This window comes from Lepidochelys kempii, chromosome 2 (assembly GCF_965140265.1).
Source record: "Lepidochelys kempii isolate rLepKem1 chromosome 2, rLepKem1.hap2, whole genome shotgun sequence".
Classification (NCBI taxonomy): Eukaryota; Metazoa; Chordata; order Testudines; family Cheloniidae; genus Lepidochelys; species Lepidochelys kempii.
Window position 1 is genome coordinate 242,854,483 of NC_133257.1, and position 17,520 is coordinate 242,872,002.

Sequence of the window (17,520 nt, forward strand, 5' to 3'; positions counted from 1 at the left end):
ATTGATGATATGGTGCCTGTACCTGCACACAGTCTCCTGCCCCCTTCTGCCCCGTGGCTTCACAAGAGGTTGAACAAGAAGGGTGACAAAGACTGAGTATTTTGGGGTACCGCAGCCTTTTGAGTGAAAAAGCTGTTGCCCAAAATTAGGGATCTTAACTGCTCTGCATTGTGGCGAATGTTTTGCATTTCAGCTCACTCTTTGAAGTTCGTTTCTGTTTTCCACCCAGTCCGCTCTGCATTTTGCCAGGTGTCTACAACAGATTCATAGGAGGGAGGAAGAAAGAGGGACTGAAGGGTCTTTACCCACCCTGCCCTTAAACTTTAACTTGGCCTTGTAGTTAAACACCAATCTAGAGCTGTGAGCTGGAGTAGAGCTGGGAAGGAATGGAGATGGTGAAAGCCTGTAGAACCAGCAGCTCTGGCTGCTCTCTAATGAAGTCTTTTTTTCTTCTGGTAATCCCTCACGAAACAGCAAGTGTTAAGTATTTTTATCATATCATTAAAAAAAATCCATAGCTACAGAACTCATTACAGCAACCAAATTGTATAGCCCTTTCATTGGTATAACCCCCAATTATATGTACAGATAGCCAAGAAATTACATGTATTGATTTTGGCCACTTTCTCCACATTTTGAAGATGTATGCTACATACTTGAGGCTAGGTCTCCTAGTGCAGGGGTTCTCAACCTTTTTCTTTCTGAGTTGTCCCGCCTCTCCTCTCCCTCCCTCCCCCTCATGCACACACACATGATATAAAAACTCCACGGCCCACCTGTGCCACAACAACTGATTTTCTGCATATAAAATCCTGGGCTGACACTAGGGGATAGCAAGTGGGGCAATTGCCTGGGGCCCCATGCCACAGAGGCCCCCACAAAGCTAAGTTGCTCAGGCTTCGGCTTCAGCCCTGGGTGGGCAGGGCTCAAGGACCCAGGCTTCAGACCCATGTGGTGTAGCTGCAGTTTTCTGCCATGAGCCTCAGTGAGTCGAACTCTGGCCCTGCTTGGCAGACCACCTGAAACCTGCTTGCGGCCCCCCAGGGGAGCCCCGGACCTCTGGTTGAGAACCACTGTCCTAATGTATCTCAGCAGTGCACATCAGAGAAGGGTCCTCAAGGAGACCACTCTGCCTGACATTATTGCTGGATAGCATCATGTTCCTGTCTTGCCCCTTGGACCGCTGACATGCCTCCAACCTGCCTTGGAGTGACCCTGTGCCTAGGCTAAGGGAATCCTTAAGGCAACTTTTTTAAGTCCCCTTTGCCAATCTTCGTGATTTCTGTGAGAGAAATGAGCAGAACCTCCACAAATTGATTCTGCTCATCCGAGCTGGGTTTTGCAGTCTAGTTTAAAATTAGGTTTGTGCACAGTTGGAGAAGTACCTCTCATTATGTTTTTGAATTATGTGGATGCTTCATTTTACTGTGTATGTCGCACACTATCCTAGCAAGCGCCATACTGTTTTGAGCAAAATGGTTTTGAGCAGAAATGGAATTGCAGTTAAATCAGTAAAGGAAAAGAGACGTTAGGTTTCTTTTGTTTACAGTAACCTATAGGTCTTTGAAGTCATGGTCTCTGACTGTTTATACTTTTGGGATGAGGTGTCCTAATGCCACAAGTTTTCAGAATCTTCCAGGAAGTCATGCCCTTTCGGATCCACTCAAGTTCTGCTTTGTGCCACAAGCATTTAGGGCCCTAGGTTATGTGAGACAGGTACAGCAATAGTCTGAGTTCTATCTTTTCTGATGTTAGCTCCAGGTGTAGGAACCTTTACTGTGTCCAAGTCTGACTCTGTTAGACTTCTAGCTCACTTTTGTTGAATTAAGTTAATAGTTAGACTATCTAAATTACCTAATCTACAAAAAATGTAGTTTTTGCTTTTCTCTATGTGAATATGCTATTTTCCATTTAACTAATGTAACTGCACAGTTCCACTTTTGCGCATATCCTACACAACTGTGGACTGAGCAGTTAAATGAATCATGTAAATAGTGTTTTGCCTTACTCAGTTAATCGCAGTTTCAGTTTTGCACAAAATAATATCTGCTGGTATAGACTGTGGTTTAGCTGTGCAGTTTTTTGTATTTAAAATCTCCCAACCTGAAATTAATATGTAAAAAATGGTGCTAATGCAACTCTAAGAAAATGTGAAAATGTCAACTCACAAAAGTCAAGAAAGTTCTAAAGTTAAAGTTTGCACACTAATACTAACCTAGCCCCTGTGCACATGTGGTATGTAGTATTTTAGATGATCATTTATGTTTTTAAACGTATTCCTTAATTTCTGGATGGTAACTTAATTTCTGTGGCTGTGGTGAGGTTATCACAGCAACTTTAACTTTTGCATGTCATGTATATTGTGCATTAGCATTGAAGTTAAAGTTAAAGTTATGTTCGTATGACATTTTGCATTTAGTATTTAGTTTGACTTTGGTATTAAGTTGAAATTGATTAATGCTATAATTGCAATTTAAGAAATGGTTATGTTTTACTAGCTGATGGCACTCTACATTTTTGAATGGATGTGATTAACAACATGGATGTATGCATTCACCTCTGACGTTTTTTTGGCTAAAATTAGAAATATAGAATTTGGATTAACTGTATTTCTCCAAACTGGAGATCACCGCACAGAAAAAAATTAATGTATGTTTCAAATTGGTGTCCGGTTGGTGATCTATGATGGAAATGTCAGAATTCAAATTTGGGCATAGTCCTATAGTTTATAATGAATGAGCGTACCAAATTTCAAGGTTCCACCACACTGAACATGGAAATTATTTACATGTAGGGCTCCATGTCTGTCATGGAGGTCGCAGAAGTCACAGATTCCGTGATTTTCCCTGATCTCCACAACTTCTGCAGGGGCCTGTGTGGCTGACCCCAAGGCTGCCCAAGCTGCTGGCCCCTGGGACAGCCACACCAGCCACTGCTCTAGCGGCCCCTGGCAGTGGTCGCTAGCCGGCCGGCTTGAGCAATCCCTGCTCTGATAGACCTGGGCAGAGTAAGGCTATGTCTACACGAAAAGCTAGCAGTGTGATTCCTCTGCTTGTGTACACGCTCTTGCGTTAGCTCTTGCCAAGCTAGCGCAAGTATAAATGGCAGTGAGGCTGTGGTAGCACGTGTGGTAGCAACGGAGGCACAGCCCAGATGTGCCAAATATGTATCCACAGCTAAGCTGTGCTTCCATTCCCCCTACCTGTGTTAATGTGGCTATGCTGTTGTTTATGCTCGTACTTGCTCGATCAGAACTAATGCAAGTATGTGTGCATGAGCAGGGAATCACAGCCTAGCTCATAGTGTATATGTAGCCTATAAGTCATTCACCCTTGTGATGGGTTGCCCCCACCCCCGGGATGCCATCTGATACACTGGGGTGCCACTGAGCCTGCCTGTTCCACCACCCTGGACTCCCTTACACTGTCCTGCTGAACCAGGCCCTCAAGCCTCTCCAGCACACACATAGGTAGGGACACACCCAGCTGCAGAAAGACACAGACACTGAAATCAGCACTGCATGGGAAGGCTTCAGCTAAGGAATTGCCCAGCACTCAAGTGCACACCTCCTCTGGAGTGTAAATCCAAAATGTTATTGTCTTGCACTGCACTGAGAATTGTGCAGCGTAAGCTCATAAAATTCACTCCCTCCCTCCCTCAATGTGGAGGAAGATATGCACAGTTTTTTGCACCCCAGTTATGAATTCCACAAACTGGTTTTAGAGAAAACAAAACAAGGTTATTAACTACAGAAGATAGAGCTCAGTGCTTCTCCCTATCTCTGTCTTTGTTTCTTAGATGTTTCCAGCAGTCTTCCTGGGCAGGGATTCAGTGAAGAACAACCACTCATTATGTCACTTCCCTGACTTACATAGGTCAGGACTTCCCTGACTTACATATGCCGGGAATCCTTTGTTTTCCAGTGTGGTTCCTCCCCCTCTCCCTGCCATGGAAAAATACTGGTATTCTATCATGGAGTCCAGTACCAGGTGACATGATCACATGGCCCCGCAGTGTCAAAGTAGCCATGAGTCAAAGGTCTTGTTTGTAGCATCCCAGGAATGTGGGAGATTAGCATCTTCAAAGACCTTTTGTTCTCCCTAATGGTTCATTGCCTGGTCCCCAGCTAACCAGCCACACTGATTGCATTTTGTCTGGTGGGCATTCCCCAGGTGCAAACACTTTTGTAGTACAGATGTATAGTCAATATTCCTAACTTTAGATACAAAAATGATACATGCATACAAATATGATAATCCTATTCAGTAAATCATAATCTTTCCAATGATAGCTCACAAGACCCATCTTGCATAAAATATGTCTTAGATATGCTATAATCATATTATAACAATAATTCTATGAAGAATATGTGGTGTAGTGTCACAACCCTGTTACCAGCATCTGTATTGTATAAGATGATGAATTTCAGAAATTTTGGAATTATAGGTAACATCAGTTGCAAATGCAGAGGACTCTGCAGACTCGGAGGGTGTAACTGATTCTCAAAAACGTAGAGAGATTCTTTCAAGAAGGCCTTCATACCGGTAAGTTTATGCTTTTTTAAAATGAGCTTAACTGCCACATACTACTCGTATTACTACTGTTATGACCTGAAGAAGAGCTCTGTGTGTGCTCGAAAGCTTGTCTCTATCACCATTCAGAAGTTGGTCCAATAAAGATATTACCTCACCCACCTTGTCTCGCAAATATCCTGGGACCAACACGGCTACAACATTCCATACATGCTACTCATAGTATAAATATCAGTAAAAGACAGTCCTCAAAATGTTTCTCATACGGGCATTGATTTTAAATCTGTAGTTTAAATTAAATTGTTTAAATTATGTTTTAGAAAAATTCTGAATGAACTATCTTCTGATCCTACTGGTGTCCCTAAGATTGAAGAGGAAAAGTCAGAGGAAGAAGGAACACCTTCTGGCATCCCTGCAATGGCAGTACCAACCAGCCTATATCAGACTAGCACAGGGCAATACAGTATGTATGCTAAGATACAGTATAGCATTTTAATTTAAAAAAATCTGATACTATCTTTTGCTGAATTTAAAAATAGCAGAGTGAAAAATAGAGAGAACTATTTGGACCAGGAAAAAGTGAATGAGATTTATCTTCATATTTGTCCAAGAGGATTGCAGATTGCATCTTCTGCCACATCATATTAGCAAAAATAAAACTTTTTCTTGTCTGTTTCCCCCCAACCTCAAAGCCTCTGTTAATTTCCCAAACTTGGGGTCATTTTGAAATTGTACTGTGCTTTAAAGAATGGAAGAACCAGGTATTGGCTGAACGAGCAAAATGTAGGTGTCTCTCTTGTCTTTTCCATAGACAGGTATTTGTATTTGTATATTATTAGAATTTTTTATAACTGTATTGTTTTAAAGTTGTATTAAATGCGCATGTTGATTGGAAAATGTTGATTAAAACATCAATACAGTGCAATACAAAGTTGTATGTGACTATGGCTCACTTTTTGTCTTAAAAATGTAATACCATTTTGCTAATCTAATGCAAAATATCAATACTATCAAATTATGTGGTGTGAAATAGAGTATTCATTGTATTTTAATTTCTACTTGTGTCAGTAATCAAGTCATCTGAAGAATGTGTGTACTGTATGGTAACTTATTGCATGTCACATTGTACAAATTATAGTTTTCATCCTATTTATGGTTAAGGCTAAGATTTTGTCATGGTTATTTTTAATAAAAGTCATGGACACATCATCGGCAATAAACAAAAATGCACAGAAGCTGTGACCTGTCTGTGACTTTTGCTGCTGTGTCTCCGATGAGACACAGCATCCGATGAAGTGAGCTGTAGCTCACGAAAGCTTATGCTCAAAGAAATTGGTTAGTCTCTAAGGTGCCACAAGTACTCCTTTTCTTTTTGTGAATACAGACTAACACAGCTGCTACTCTGAAATGTGTCTCTATGGTTTCCCCCGCCTCCATGGTGGCTGGGAGCTCTGGGGTTCCCCCTCTGCCAGTGGTAGCTGGGAGCTGCAGAGTGACCGTATTTCCCAAAGAGAAAATGGCACACCCCAGCCACTTGCCGAGGCGTCCTCCGCCCCTGCACGAGGCTGTTGCCCCGTTGACGGAACCCTGAGGAGGGCCCCCTCAGGAGTCTGTCACCTGTTGCTGGAACCTTGCAGGGGGCCCCCTGTCGCTGCTGTCGCCTGTCACTGGAACCCTGCCAGGGCCCCGCTGGCTGCCAACTCGAGTCCCACAGCCCCTGGGGCTGAAGCAGAGAATGACCATGACCTCCATGATATAAACATAACATTGTTTATGGTATGAATTGACATATAATTTGTAATGAGATAGAGACCATAATTTAGGGATAAGCACAGGAGGGAAAGGTACAATGGAACTTTCTCGCTTATCTCTCAGTTTTCTGACTTTTGATTGATTGATCTTCCAATCTTCCTGTCGCATTAATAATAATTTTTCTGTATGGAATTAACCATAAGCTACAATTTCGAACTGCTCATCCTTTTTCTCTAAACAGTGGTAGAAAAAATAGCTTCATAGCAGTATTCCTCAAAGATTTTTTTTGCTTTATTTACGTGTCAAACATTTCACACCTCACTATGAATGTTAGATTTTGCAGTCATTTCTCTTCTGTAGGTTGAATTTCCTTTAATCTTTTTCCTTTTTATATAAAGTTTTTTATAGCATTAAAAACAAAGAATTTACTGTTACAGTGAGTCATTTATGTCTCAGGTCTTCTCGTGTCAAAATAATGAAGATTTTTATTAAAAACAGCAGTGTATTTTCTCCTACACAATGGCAGGAAAATGGCAAGGAGGTCTGCTTCTTCTGAAGCATGTAAATGAGAACAGAGGACTCCTATTAAAATGTTAACAATGGAACTTAGAAAAGGATAGATGGCTCTTTCTAAATAAATTAATTCTTTAAATGTTCTTAGAATTCCTCTAGCTATTCTTTATCATTTGTAAAAGTAAAATGATTTTATCAACACTGAGAAGGTCAGGCTTGACAAAGCCATCGCTGGGATGATTTAGTTGGGTGTTGGTCCTGCTTTGAGCAGTGGGTTGGACTAGATGACCTGCTGAGGTCCCTTCCAACCCTGATATTCTATGATTCTATGAAAACAAAATTTACGTTTAACACTGAACTACTAATTACTATTCTAAATATTCATTATTACTCTGGTTGTAGAGATGTTAATGGTGATGACCAAATTAAGGTTCTGTAGAACAGTGTTTCAAAACCAGGGGTCCGGGGCCTCGTGGGGGGCTGCAAGCAGGTTTCAGGTGGTCCGCCTAGCAGAGCCAGTGTTAGACTTGCTGGGGCTCAGGGCAGAAAGCTGAAGCCACACCGCATGGGACTGAAGCCCAGGTCCCTGAGCCCTGCCACCCGGGACTGCGGCTGAAGCCTGAGCAACTTAGCTTTGTGGGGGCCTCTGTGGCATGGGGCCCCAGGCAATTGCCCCTCTTGCTATCCCCTAATGCCGACCAGGCTTTTATATGCAGAAAACCAGTTGTTGTGGCACAGGTGGGCAGTCGAGTTTTTCTAGCATGGGCGGGGAGAGGGGGGAGGGCTCAGAAAGAAAAACGTTGAGAACCCTGCTGTAGAATATAAAAGTCCTTAAATTTGTTGGGTCTGAAAAGTAAGGGCATTGATAGTCACTCCTGCTAGATGCTGATTCCTAAATTCCCAGTGACTGCAATAGGAGTGCTCAGGACCTCTTGGGAGCTGCTCACAACTTGTACCACTATTTATTAGTTGTGTTCAGCTTTTCATTTTGGGTCGTCCTGACCAAACTACAGTTTTGTCAAGAGTCTCAGCATTGAAGTTATATTAAAAAATGTGAAGAATTCATTCCAAAACGTAGCCTTTTCAGGAAAACCTGGATAGGCTTGAAGGAATGGAAGTAGCAAAACACAAAGTAATAGAGTTGTTGAATGTATCCAAAACTGAAAAGAAAATAAGTGCCAGAAGAAACTATCTGCATTTGGAAATGAAACACAAATTCAATGATTACTTATGCTACGCAGCAACTTTCAGTACATATAAAAGAAGCTCTATATGAATTATAGTTAAATTTTGCTTTGTTGTAGTCAGTATGAATTTGGATGCTGATCTGAATGGAAACAGAATTGGGCCTTATGTGTAAAGGGTTAAACATTTCCATTAGTATCAAATACTATTACTGAGTGCTACAAAGAATAAATCTTCTTTCTGTGTAAAAATTCCTTTGGTCATGTTTTCAAACTTTTACTTTTCTTAACTATGTTCCCCATGTCTGAAATCATGTAGCCACCATTAATGCCAAAATTATTTTTTCTTCTTAAATATCACCGGTCTGTTAGTTTTGGGTTGGGTTGGTTCTAGTTGCAATGAGACATTTATCATCTTTGTCGTACAAGGGGAACTCCGTAGGGTCTGTGGAGGTGTATTGTAACAGACATACAATGAATCTTCAGTCCTACAGGTTTGCGATGAACTGGGAGTTAAAACATCTTAACTCAACAGCCAGGCAATCTGGGGACCTGTGTTTTCACTAGTCACATCATTGTCTTCCTCCTGGTGGCTAAGATCTGAGGTGTTGTTCAGTAAAGCCTGAAGAACTCCCATAATTGCATTAATCAGGACCACCACCTCCTGGGCTTCAGGATGTCAGCAGCAATCCTGGGCATTCTTGCATGAGTCTACTCCATGCTTTTCCACTTTCATTTTGGGATTCTTTGGAGAAAATACTCTCCACATGGCCATCTTCCCTCTTTTGGCTCAGGGATCGCTCTTGTCTAATCTGAAAGAACTCTTTAAAACTTTATTCTGATTATTTTTGCGACTGTTTAGTGAGTTTCTTTAAGAAATTTAACTTTTTAATATGAAATTAAGTGCAAATTTTAGTAACAAGAATTTTTAAAATTGTAATTGCATATCACTTTCCTTTGTTATAATTCACCAAAACTGTACTGACTAGTAGTGCAGGCGTTTTTCTCTATTTTAATTGGAATATTTGTTCAGTAAGACATCTACTTTGCAATAAGCAAAAGAAATTTATCACCAATGTCTGCTTGAATTAGCAGAGTCCATAAGAAATTTAATGAAATTTTATTTAATCTAATTTTTAAAAGGCTTTGGCTTGAGCCTGATCTAGAAGTGTCCTGCTGCATGCTTTTCTTCCCTCAAATAAGAAGTCATGCTGATAGCTTAGAACAACATGTTCTGCATTTTTAGACTGATTTCATGTACAGTATTTGTTAAATACATTTGCAGCAGTATGCTTCAATATTAGGCACTGTTCAAGAATGCAGATATCAACCTTCATATGTGACGATGAGCCTGGTTTGGGATCTCTGTTTTTAAATCTGTATCTTTTTGCAAGCAGTTTTCTTACTCCATAATTTAATAGTTCATTAACTAGATCTGAAAAAGTTCTTCATTGTATGTGAAAAGGACAAAAACCTTAAAACAAAATCCCGTCCACCTTTTATTGCAGTGAACTCAGTATATTGGATCTACCTTTGTTTAAGGGAATTACAGCAAAATGTTTCTTGAGATGCTTTTCGTTGTTGTCAGAATTGTCATGTGAAAGAAAAGTTAGAGTTGAGAGTCAATCCAAGTTGTAGTATTGATGGTCAGTTCCTGCTAAATAGTGGCAGTTGAAATTTAGGTTTGACCATTTGGAATTTACTATTGTTTTATAAAAATATACCATTTTGCCTAACTACTTCCTTTCGGTCTTGAGCTTCTAAGCACAGATCCTCAGCCACAGCAAGTTTGTCACTTCATTCCAGCCACTTACAATCCTAAGGAGCTGTTATGTCAGCCAAGAATCAACACAGTGTAAGGATGCCCTGGTCACTTCTCCTTTGTCAATTTCAGGGTGTGTAGGATGGAGGAAGGGATGAAGGTCCCTAGCAAACTGGAGGTTAAAAAAAAAAGTCATTTTTGGCAACTAATGCTACCCAGCATAGCGAAGAGTTAAAACAGGACACTGAGAGCCTGTATGCCTTCGCAGCCCTTTGATGAATGAGGACTATATGTCTTAGATGGAAGGTGGAGACAACATCTTGATTAGCTCTTGGAAATATTTCACCTTTCTGTCCAGCATCACATCAGTCTTGCCTGGGCTCAGTTCAGTCCAGCTTCTCTTCATCCAAAAACTAATTTCCTGTATACATTCTGACATGTTAGTAGAGGCAGTGGTTACATCAGCTGAGAATGAGAGAGAGAGAGTTGAATGGCATCGGCATAATGTTGGCAGCTAAGCCTTTGATGTCTCATTAACTCTCCCAGTGATCTTATGTATTGAAGAGAAGTGGGGATAGTATGGATCCCTGTGGGACGTCACAGGTGAGGGCCTTTGGAGAGGAGGAGCAGTTGTTTATCTCCATTCTCTGAGTTCTGTTGGAGAGGAACAATAGGAGTCTATACTGGCGGCCATTTACTCCTGCTATGTCATGTAGATGTGTTCGTAATACTTGGTGGTCCATTGTATCAAAGTGTGCGGAGAGGTCCACAGTATAAGCATGTTGATTTTACTTGTGTCCATGGCCATGAAGAGATAATCTTTTAGTGCCACTGGAGCCCTCACTGTGGTGAGTCCTGATTGTGAGGTATCCAGGAGATTGGCTGCTGTCACATGTTGCCTGAGCTTAGTGGTTACTATTTTCTAAATTATTTTGCCCAGAAACAGGAGATTGGAGATGGGACAGTAGTTGGAAAGATTTTCAGGGTTGAGTGTTGGCTTCTTGAGAGTTGGGCAAACTATTGTATTTTTCTAGGAGTTTGGTAGATGTGCTTCTCTGAAAGAGGCATTGACTGTTTCCATTAGAACTTTGCTTAATAGTTCTTCACTGGCTTTTACTGGTCGGGAGGGAAATAGATCTGTTTCACTGATTGTGATTCTAATATTTTTTCAGGGTTTCTTGAGTTTTGGCATGTGTGATGGGACCAAACTCGGTCATGGGGAGGGTAATGCAATCTAGTTAGGGGTAGAATTTTCTTTCTCAGTTAGCTGTATGTATGTATTTAGTTAATCTTATAATTAAAGATTGTTGACAGTTCTTCAAAGCTTTATTATTTGGATGTTCAGCCTATGCAGTCTGGGTTGATTAGGCAATTCACTATGCAAGATATCTCTGTAGGCCTTGATTCTGCCATATTGATTCTGAAGGAGTAGAAGGCTCATTTTGCCATCTTTACTGCAGTGGCATAGTCTTGTAAGTGTTATTTTGTGCTATGGTAGAGGGATTTAAAATGTTTTTTGAATCGCTGGAATTCTACCTTTCTAGATGTGCACTTCATCTGCCATAGCTCATCTGAGACTCATAGTGATCATTGTTGTCTGTGTGAATGGATGGCTTGGGCCAAGCTGTTGATAGTAGTGGACAACACGGTACTGTACTGTTGTACAAACTCATTTGCACCTTGGCCTTGTATTTGGGTGGCTTGTTCTCCTGGGATGAATGGAAAATGTAGGGTGTTCAGGAATCTTCAGGGGAGGACCAGCTTTGGTTGGTCACTACCTGATGGGAAGGAGAGAAGGGTCTGATCTCTGCCTGGATGAGGTGATGATTGGATCAGGAGATTGGTATGCTGGTGAAGTTTCCAGTTGCCAGTCCAGGACTGAAGATAGGATCCAACTTATCTCTGGCTGCATGCATAGGTCCAGAGATTGCCTGGGAGAATCCAATGGTTTCCATGTAAGCCATTAGAACATATGCTGCTGTAGAATTGACATTGTCTGTGAATGTTGAAGTTGTGAAGGACAAGAAATCTGGGGTATTCCAATACCATGCTGGGCAGCATCTCTATATGATCCTGCAGGAAGTTGACAGGGTTTCCATTGGAGGGATTGTACAACACCAGGAGTCCTAGGTACCTCTGGTCCTTCATCTCACTGGCCATATGGATGCGCTCAAATGTGTTGTTTCTGGGATGGAACATCTTGTGCATCCCAGGCTTGTGGGGAGCAGAAATACCAAACCCATGAAAAAAATGCAGAATTTGGGCTTGTTTTTGGCTTAATTGGCTTGTGAGTTGTTTGTTGGCTAGTTTTTGTCTTGTAGCTTGTTGGGCTTGTAGCTTGTTGATTCTGTTTTTGATCAGCTCCTGGCAAGCAGGGGCAAAGGGGGGAGAGAATCAGAGGTGCACAGCGAGCCTACCACAGTCCCAAACTGCACAACAGGGGGATCTAGTCACACAGAGTGTTGGGGTTCTTAGGGATTGGCTTGATTTTTGGCTTATTGTGAAAGTCGGGGTACGTATTTACAGTGTGAAAGTTGGCAACAGTGGCGGGAGCAGGACTGCTACTCCACCTCCTTTCTTTTTTCTGGTGCCTTCTGGAGTCTGTCTTGACTTGTGACATATAGAATATCCTGTGTGGACTTGCTGTGCTAGAGTCAGGTTGGATGTGGGATTGAACCATGCCTCAGTGATTCATGCAAGGTCAGCTGGTTCACTCAACGTTCTATACAGGGGGAATTTTCCAATACTCTACAAGCTAGCTGGAGGGCACCTGCACCATCTTATCTGGCCCTTTGTGCAAAGAAACTGGAACACGAACACCCCTACCTTTCAAAAGTTTTAACCACTTGAAGTACCAGTATGTGTATCTTGTGTCTAGATCAACTGTCAGTAATTGAAGGCCCTCTGATATGGGCTAAGCTTAATGCACTGTGTTGCATTTTAAAGAAAAACATCCTGTATTGCTGACCTCAGGTATTCAAAAATCGGAAGTCAAGACCCCCCGAAATCATCTAATATGTTTAAAAATCATAAGATTAAAAAATAATAAATATATTTTTATTTATCTTATACTTTAGGTTTCACATTTTACAGCCTTTTTCCACAACCATGAGGGGCAAAAACTTACTTTTTAAAAATAATGAAAGCTGAGATTCTCCTGAACTCTTATGACTCCAGAAGCTGAGACTTTAAGAAACACACCAAGTAACATGAGCCTCACAGTAAAATCATGAGTTGGCAACACTGCTATGCTTATAATAGATTTTTATGTACTATCACACAGCAACATTTAAATACTTTGGTGATGTGTGCAGTTTAAATACCTGCATAGAAAGAGCATTTACTTCTTCCCGGGGAATGGGTACTCCTTAAATGATGTTTCTAAGTGGGTATTATAGAAGTTAGTGAATATGTTCCTGTTTTTAAATGAGTATTTGTGAACTTCTGCTGAAATTAGCATTTACCCCTTTAATGAATTTGATTTTTACAAAACACTTACTATGCTGAGTATTCTGTGAGTCACATGGAAGAGTTTAATCAAGCTGATATGGGCAAAATGTACACATAGATTTTCTTTTGTATTTTTGACTGGATGATAATAGATTCGGATTTTCACATTTTTGGTATCTCAAAACAAAATTTCCCAGTCTTTTCTCAAATAGATAACCTTAAAGTGCAATGTGCCTAAACCTAGATATCCTAACTTGAGAAAAGGAGGACTTGAGAATTTTGAGTTCCTGGGAAGGGTACCCATTTCCCTTCTTCCTGATCCCCCAGTATTTTGCATCTTATGGAAGGGTCAGGATAAATTTGAATGTCTCTTTATTTTTCCCGTTGCATCTGTTATAATTACCCTCAACTTCTTACTCCATTTCCCCAATGGCTTGATGATTTGTCTTTATCAGTCTTATATGGAAATTATTATGGAAGCATTAGAATTGCTGGGATTATAAACTGAAAAAAAATGGGTGAAGTAGTGCATTCTCCGTGTGATTGACCCAAAAGTTGAATAATATAAAACAGGAGTATGACACGTAAGAGACTGGTACAGTTTTTTAAAAATATATTCATTCAGCATGCCACGCCATAGTATTAGTTCTGCAAATTTCTTTAAGCACAGAGATGATTGGAAGTCCCTCTCTGATGGAAAAAAACCTTTCTTCCAAAAGTGATATAGTATAATATTTTGTATATATATGTTTCTATTGCCTAATCTGTTTTTTTCTTTTTCTATTTAGTTGCCATAGCTCAAGGTGGAGCAATCCAGATTTCTAATCCAGCGTCTGATGGCGTCCAGGGATTGCAGACGTTAACGATGACAAATTCAGGAGCTTCTCAGCCAGGTGCTACCATTGTGCAATATGCAGCACAAACACCTGATGGCACACAGCAGTTTTTTGTACCTGGAAGCCAAGTTGTTGTCCAAGGTATATTTTGTGATCTACTAAATTTTAGATTTATACAAATGATTTTTTCACAAAGTGATTTTTGTTGGTGCGCACTGTGACAGGGTCAGGCCAGATGGCTACAGGAGAGTGTTAGAAGGAAGATATATTAGTCCCAGATTAAGCAGGTCCATTTTCCCTGGGTAAGGTAATAGGGGCAATTCCAGAACAAGAAGGAACTTGCTGGAACAAATTCAGGTAGGCAGGCTAATTAGGACACCTGGAGCGAATTAAGAAGCTGCTAGAATCAATTAGGGCAGGCTGGCTAATCAGGGCACCTGAGTTTAAAAAGGACCTCACTTCAGTTTGTGGCGTGCATGCAAGGAGCTGGGAGCAAGAGGCACGAGGAGCTGAGAGTGAGAAGTGTACTGCTGAAGGACTGAGGAGTACAAGCATTAGGAGGAGGCCATGGGGAAGTAGCCCAGGGAGTTGTAGCTGTCACGCAGCTGTTCCAGGAGGCACTCTAGACAGCTGCAGTCCACAGGGCCCTGGGCTGGAACCCGGAGCAGAGGGCAGGCCCAGGTTCCCCCAAACCTCCCAACTCCTGATCAGACACAGGAGGAGTTGACTTGGACTATGGGTTCCACCAGAGGGGAAGGTCTCTGAGCTGTTCACTGGCCCATATGGTGGATCAGCAGAGACTGTGGGGATTGTTCTCCTTCCTTTTTCTCATGCTGGCCAGAGATGAGGTTAGCTGAGTGAACGGCAGGTTTGAGCCACTAGCAAAAGTGGCCAAACTGAGGGCTGCCGTGAATCTCTGAGGCAAGCAAATCCGCTAATATGTGCAGGATCCACCAAGGCAGAGGAGGAACTTTGTCACAACTGGTGTTAGCGGTGGGATTTGGTGTTCACAGCGCAGCGGAAGAAGGAGGGTGTTATTAAAAAAAAGGGGGGGGGGCGGGGAGAAGGTTTATTTTTTTTCTCACCACAATGGAGGACGTAGTGCGGGCACTGATACAAGCCACGGCTGCCCAGCAGGAGACTACCCATGTCCAGGCAGCCACCCAATAGGAGGCAGTGTGGCCGCAGAAAATGACGCGGGAGGATGATGTAGAGGCGTACCTCCTGGCCTTTGAGGGGACAGCCCTGCGGGAGGCTTGGCCCCAAGAACAGTGGCATCCTCGCTCCATTCCTGTGTGGGGAGGCCCAGAAGGCCTACTATGATTTGCCTGAAGAGGCTGCGGCAGACTACCCCCAGCTGAAAGCAGAGATCCTGCCCAGATCTGGGGTAACGACTGCAGTGCGGGCCCAGTGATATCGTGAGTGGAGGTACCAGGAAAACAAAACCCCACGGTCCCAATTATATGACCTCATCCATCTTGCACAAAAGTGGTTACAAACTGAGTCCCAGGGTCCGGAGGAGATACTAGAGGTTCTGGTCATCGACTGGTACGTGAAAGGACTACCGCCAGACCTTCGCGCCTGGGTAAGCCAGAACGAGCCCTCCACCTACGACGAGGTTGTCGCACTGGTAGAGAGGCAAAGGACGGCGAAGGAGCTGACCTGACCAGTTAAGGAAGAGGCACCCCGGGTTAAACTAGCAGCACCAAGCCCCAGAGCTCGAGTGACTGGGCTGCCAGGAGGGCCCAGGTGGAAAAAGAGAGGGGCTGAAGGCCCACCAGAGGTCACAAAGAGTCAAAGCACTGAGGGGGAAGAGGATCGTGATGTTAAACTGCCCAAACCAAGAGACCAGGGAACGCCTAGGGCTCCATACAGATGTTACGCCTGCGGGTAGTGGGGACACATAGCTGCACAGTGTCCCAATGCCGAGGAGCGTATGCAGTGTAACATGGGGAACGAGGCAGACCCATGCTCCCTAATCCACCTTGTGGGGGTTTCACTAACCCCACATATGTACACCAGACCAGTGAAACTAAATGGGGTAGAGACTACAGCACTGGTTGATTCGGGGAGTGCTATCACACTTATCTCCGGGAAGCTCATAAAGCGTAGTCAGCTGCTGCAGGCTAAACATATGGGGATAACATGTGTCCATGGGACAGTCAGTTACTACCCCACCATCCCAGTAAAAATCGAGATCTAAGGGAACACTACTGAGGTAGCAGCAGGTGTAGTACCTAAACTCCCATACCTGGTGCTCATAGGGAGGGACTTCCCAAGATTTGGAGACTTACTCCCGGTAGGGGGATTAGAGAAAGAGGGGAACCCTGAAATTAGTGAGGCATCTACAGTAGACTGTCAAGCCCCAGTTTTCTCTGAAATATCCCCAGATTTGTTCTGCACTCCCAGACAGGGTAGAAAGACGAAAAGGGAAAGAAGGGCAGCTAAGGTCTTGGGAACCGAATACTGACCCAAAGCCAGAGGGTCGCTCTCGTAGGTAGACAGACCCAAGCATCTGAACAGAGAGGCGCCCAGGAGGGAGAAGCACTCGAGTCTGATCCCCACCCTAATGCCTCTGAAACAGTAGAGGCAACAGAGACTGGCCCCCTAGATCTCAGGCAGATTAGCGCCAGGAGAAGAAATTTTGGACAGGACCAAGCTGCAGACCCAAGGTATGACAACTTTAGGAAAGAGGTGACCGAAATAAATGGGGTTCCTGTGGAAGGGAAAACCCAGGGACCAGGACCCTACTTCATAATGAAGAAGGATCTCTTATCCCAGATTGCACCAGGACAGGGGCAGAAGGTACAGCAGATCCTAGTACCTCAAAAACACCAGAAAGTTGTATTAAGTCTTGCCCCATGTCATCTTTTTGGGGGCATTTGAGGGTAAAGAAGACCCTGACACGGGTCCTACAATGGTTCTTCTGGCCCGGAGTACATGAAGAAGTGCGGAGGTACTGTGCGTCCTGCCCACAGTGTCAGCAGCACAGTCCCCGTCCCCACTTGAGGGCACCTTTAGTACCCCTTCCCATCATAGAGGTCCCCTTTGAGCGAATATCCATAGACCTAGTGGGACCCCTGGAGAAGACGGCTCGGGGCCACCAATATATACTTGTTGTTTTGGACTATGCTACTCGCTACCCAGAAGCTGTGCCCCTGCAGAACACAGCCTCTAAAACGATAGCCAAAGAGCTGGTGGGGATCTTTGCCCGAGTGGGGCTACCGAAGGAAATATTAACAGACCAAGGAACCCCATTTATGTCAAAGCTAATGAAGGACTTTTGTACCCTACTTCATATACATACCCTGAGAAGTTCAGTCTATCATCCGCAGACTGATGGGCTGGTAGAAAGGTTTAACCGAGCCCTCAAGGCTATGATAAGGAAGCTGGTAAGTCGGGATGGGAAGGATTAGGACACCTTACTACCTTACATTGTGTTCGCCATCTGGAAGCTACCTCAGGTCTCAATTGGGTTTTTCCCCTTTGAG

The 17,520-nt window shown here is 43.0% G+C and overlaps 1 protein-coding gene across 5 annotated transcripts in view; it reads left to right on the forward strand.

Annotated features, from left to right (window-relative positions):
- The window catches only part of CREM (cAMP responsive element modulator), a 73,734-nt gene that overhangs the window by 34,657 nt on the left and 21,557 nt on the right, over positions 1 to 17,520 (forward strand). For 3 of the 5 annotated variants that reach the window (XM_073334455.1, XM_073334454.1, XM_073334446.1), the window contains 3 exons: positions 4,447 to 4,544; positions 4,853 to 4,995; positions 13,982 to 14,170. In XM_073334455.1, the coding sequence (XP_073190556.1) occupies positions 4,447 to 4,544; positions 4,853 to 4,995; positions 13,982 to 14,170 (430 nt within the window). Of the gene's footprint in view, positions 1 to 4,446; positions 4,545 to 4,852; positions 4,996 to 13,981; positions 14,171 to 17,520 lie in introns of those variants that run through there. The other 2 variants (XM_073334449.1, XM_073334453.1) reach the window with 2 other exon arrangements.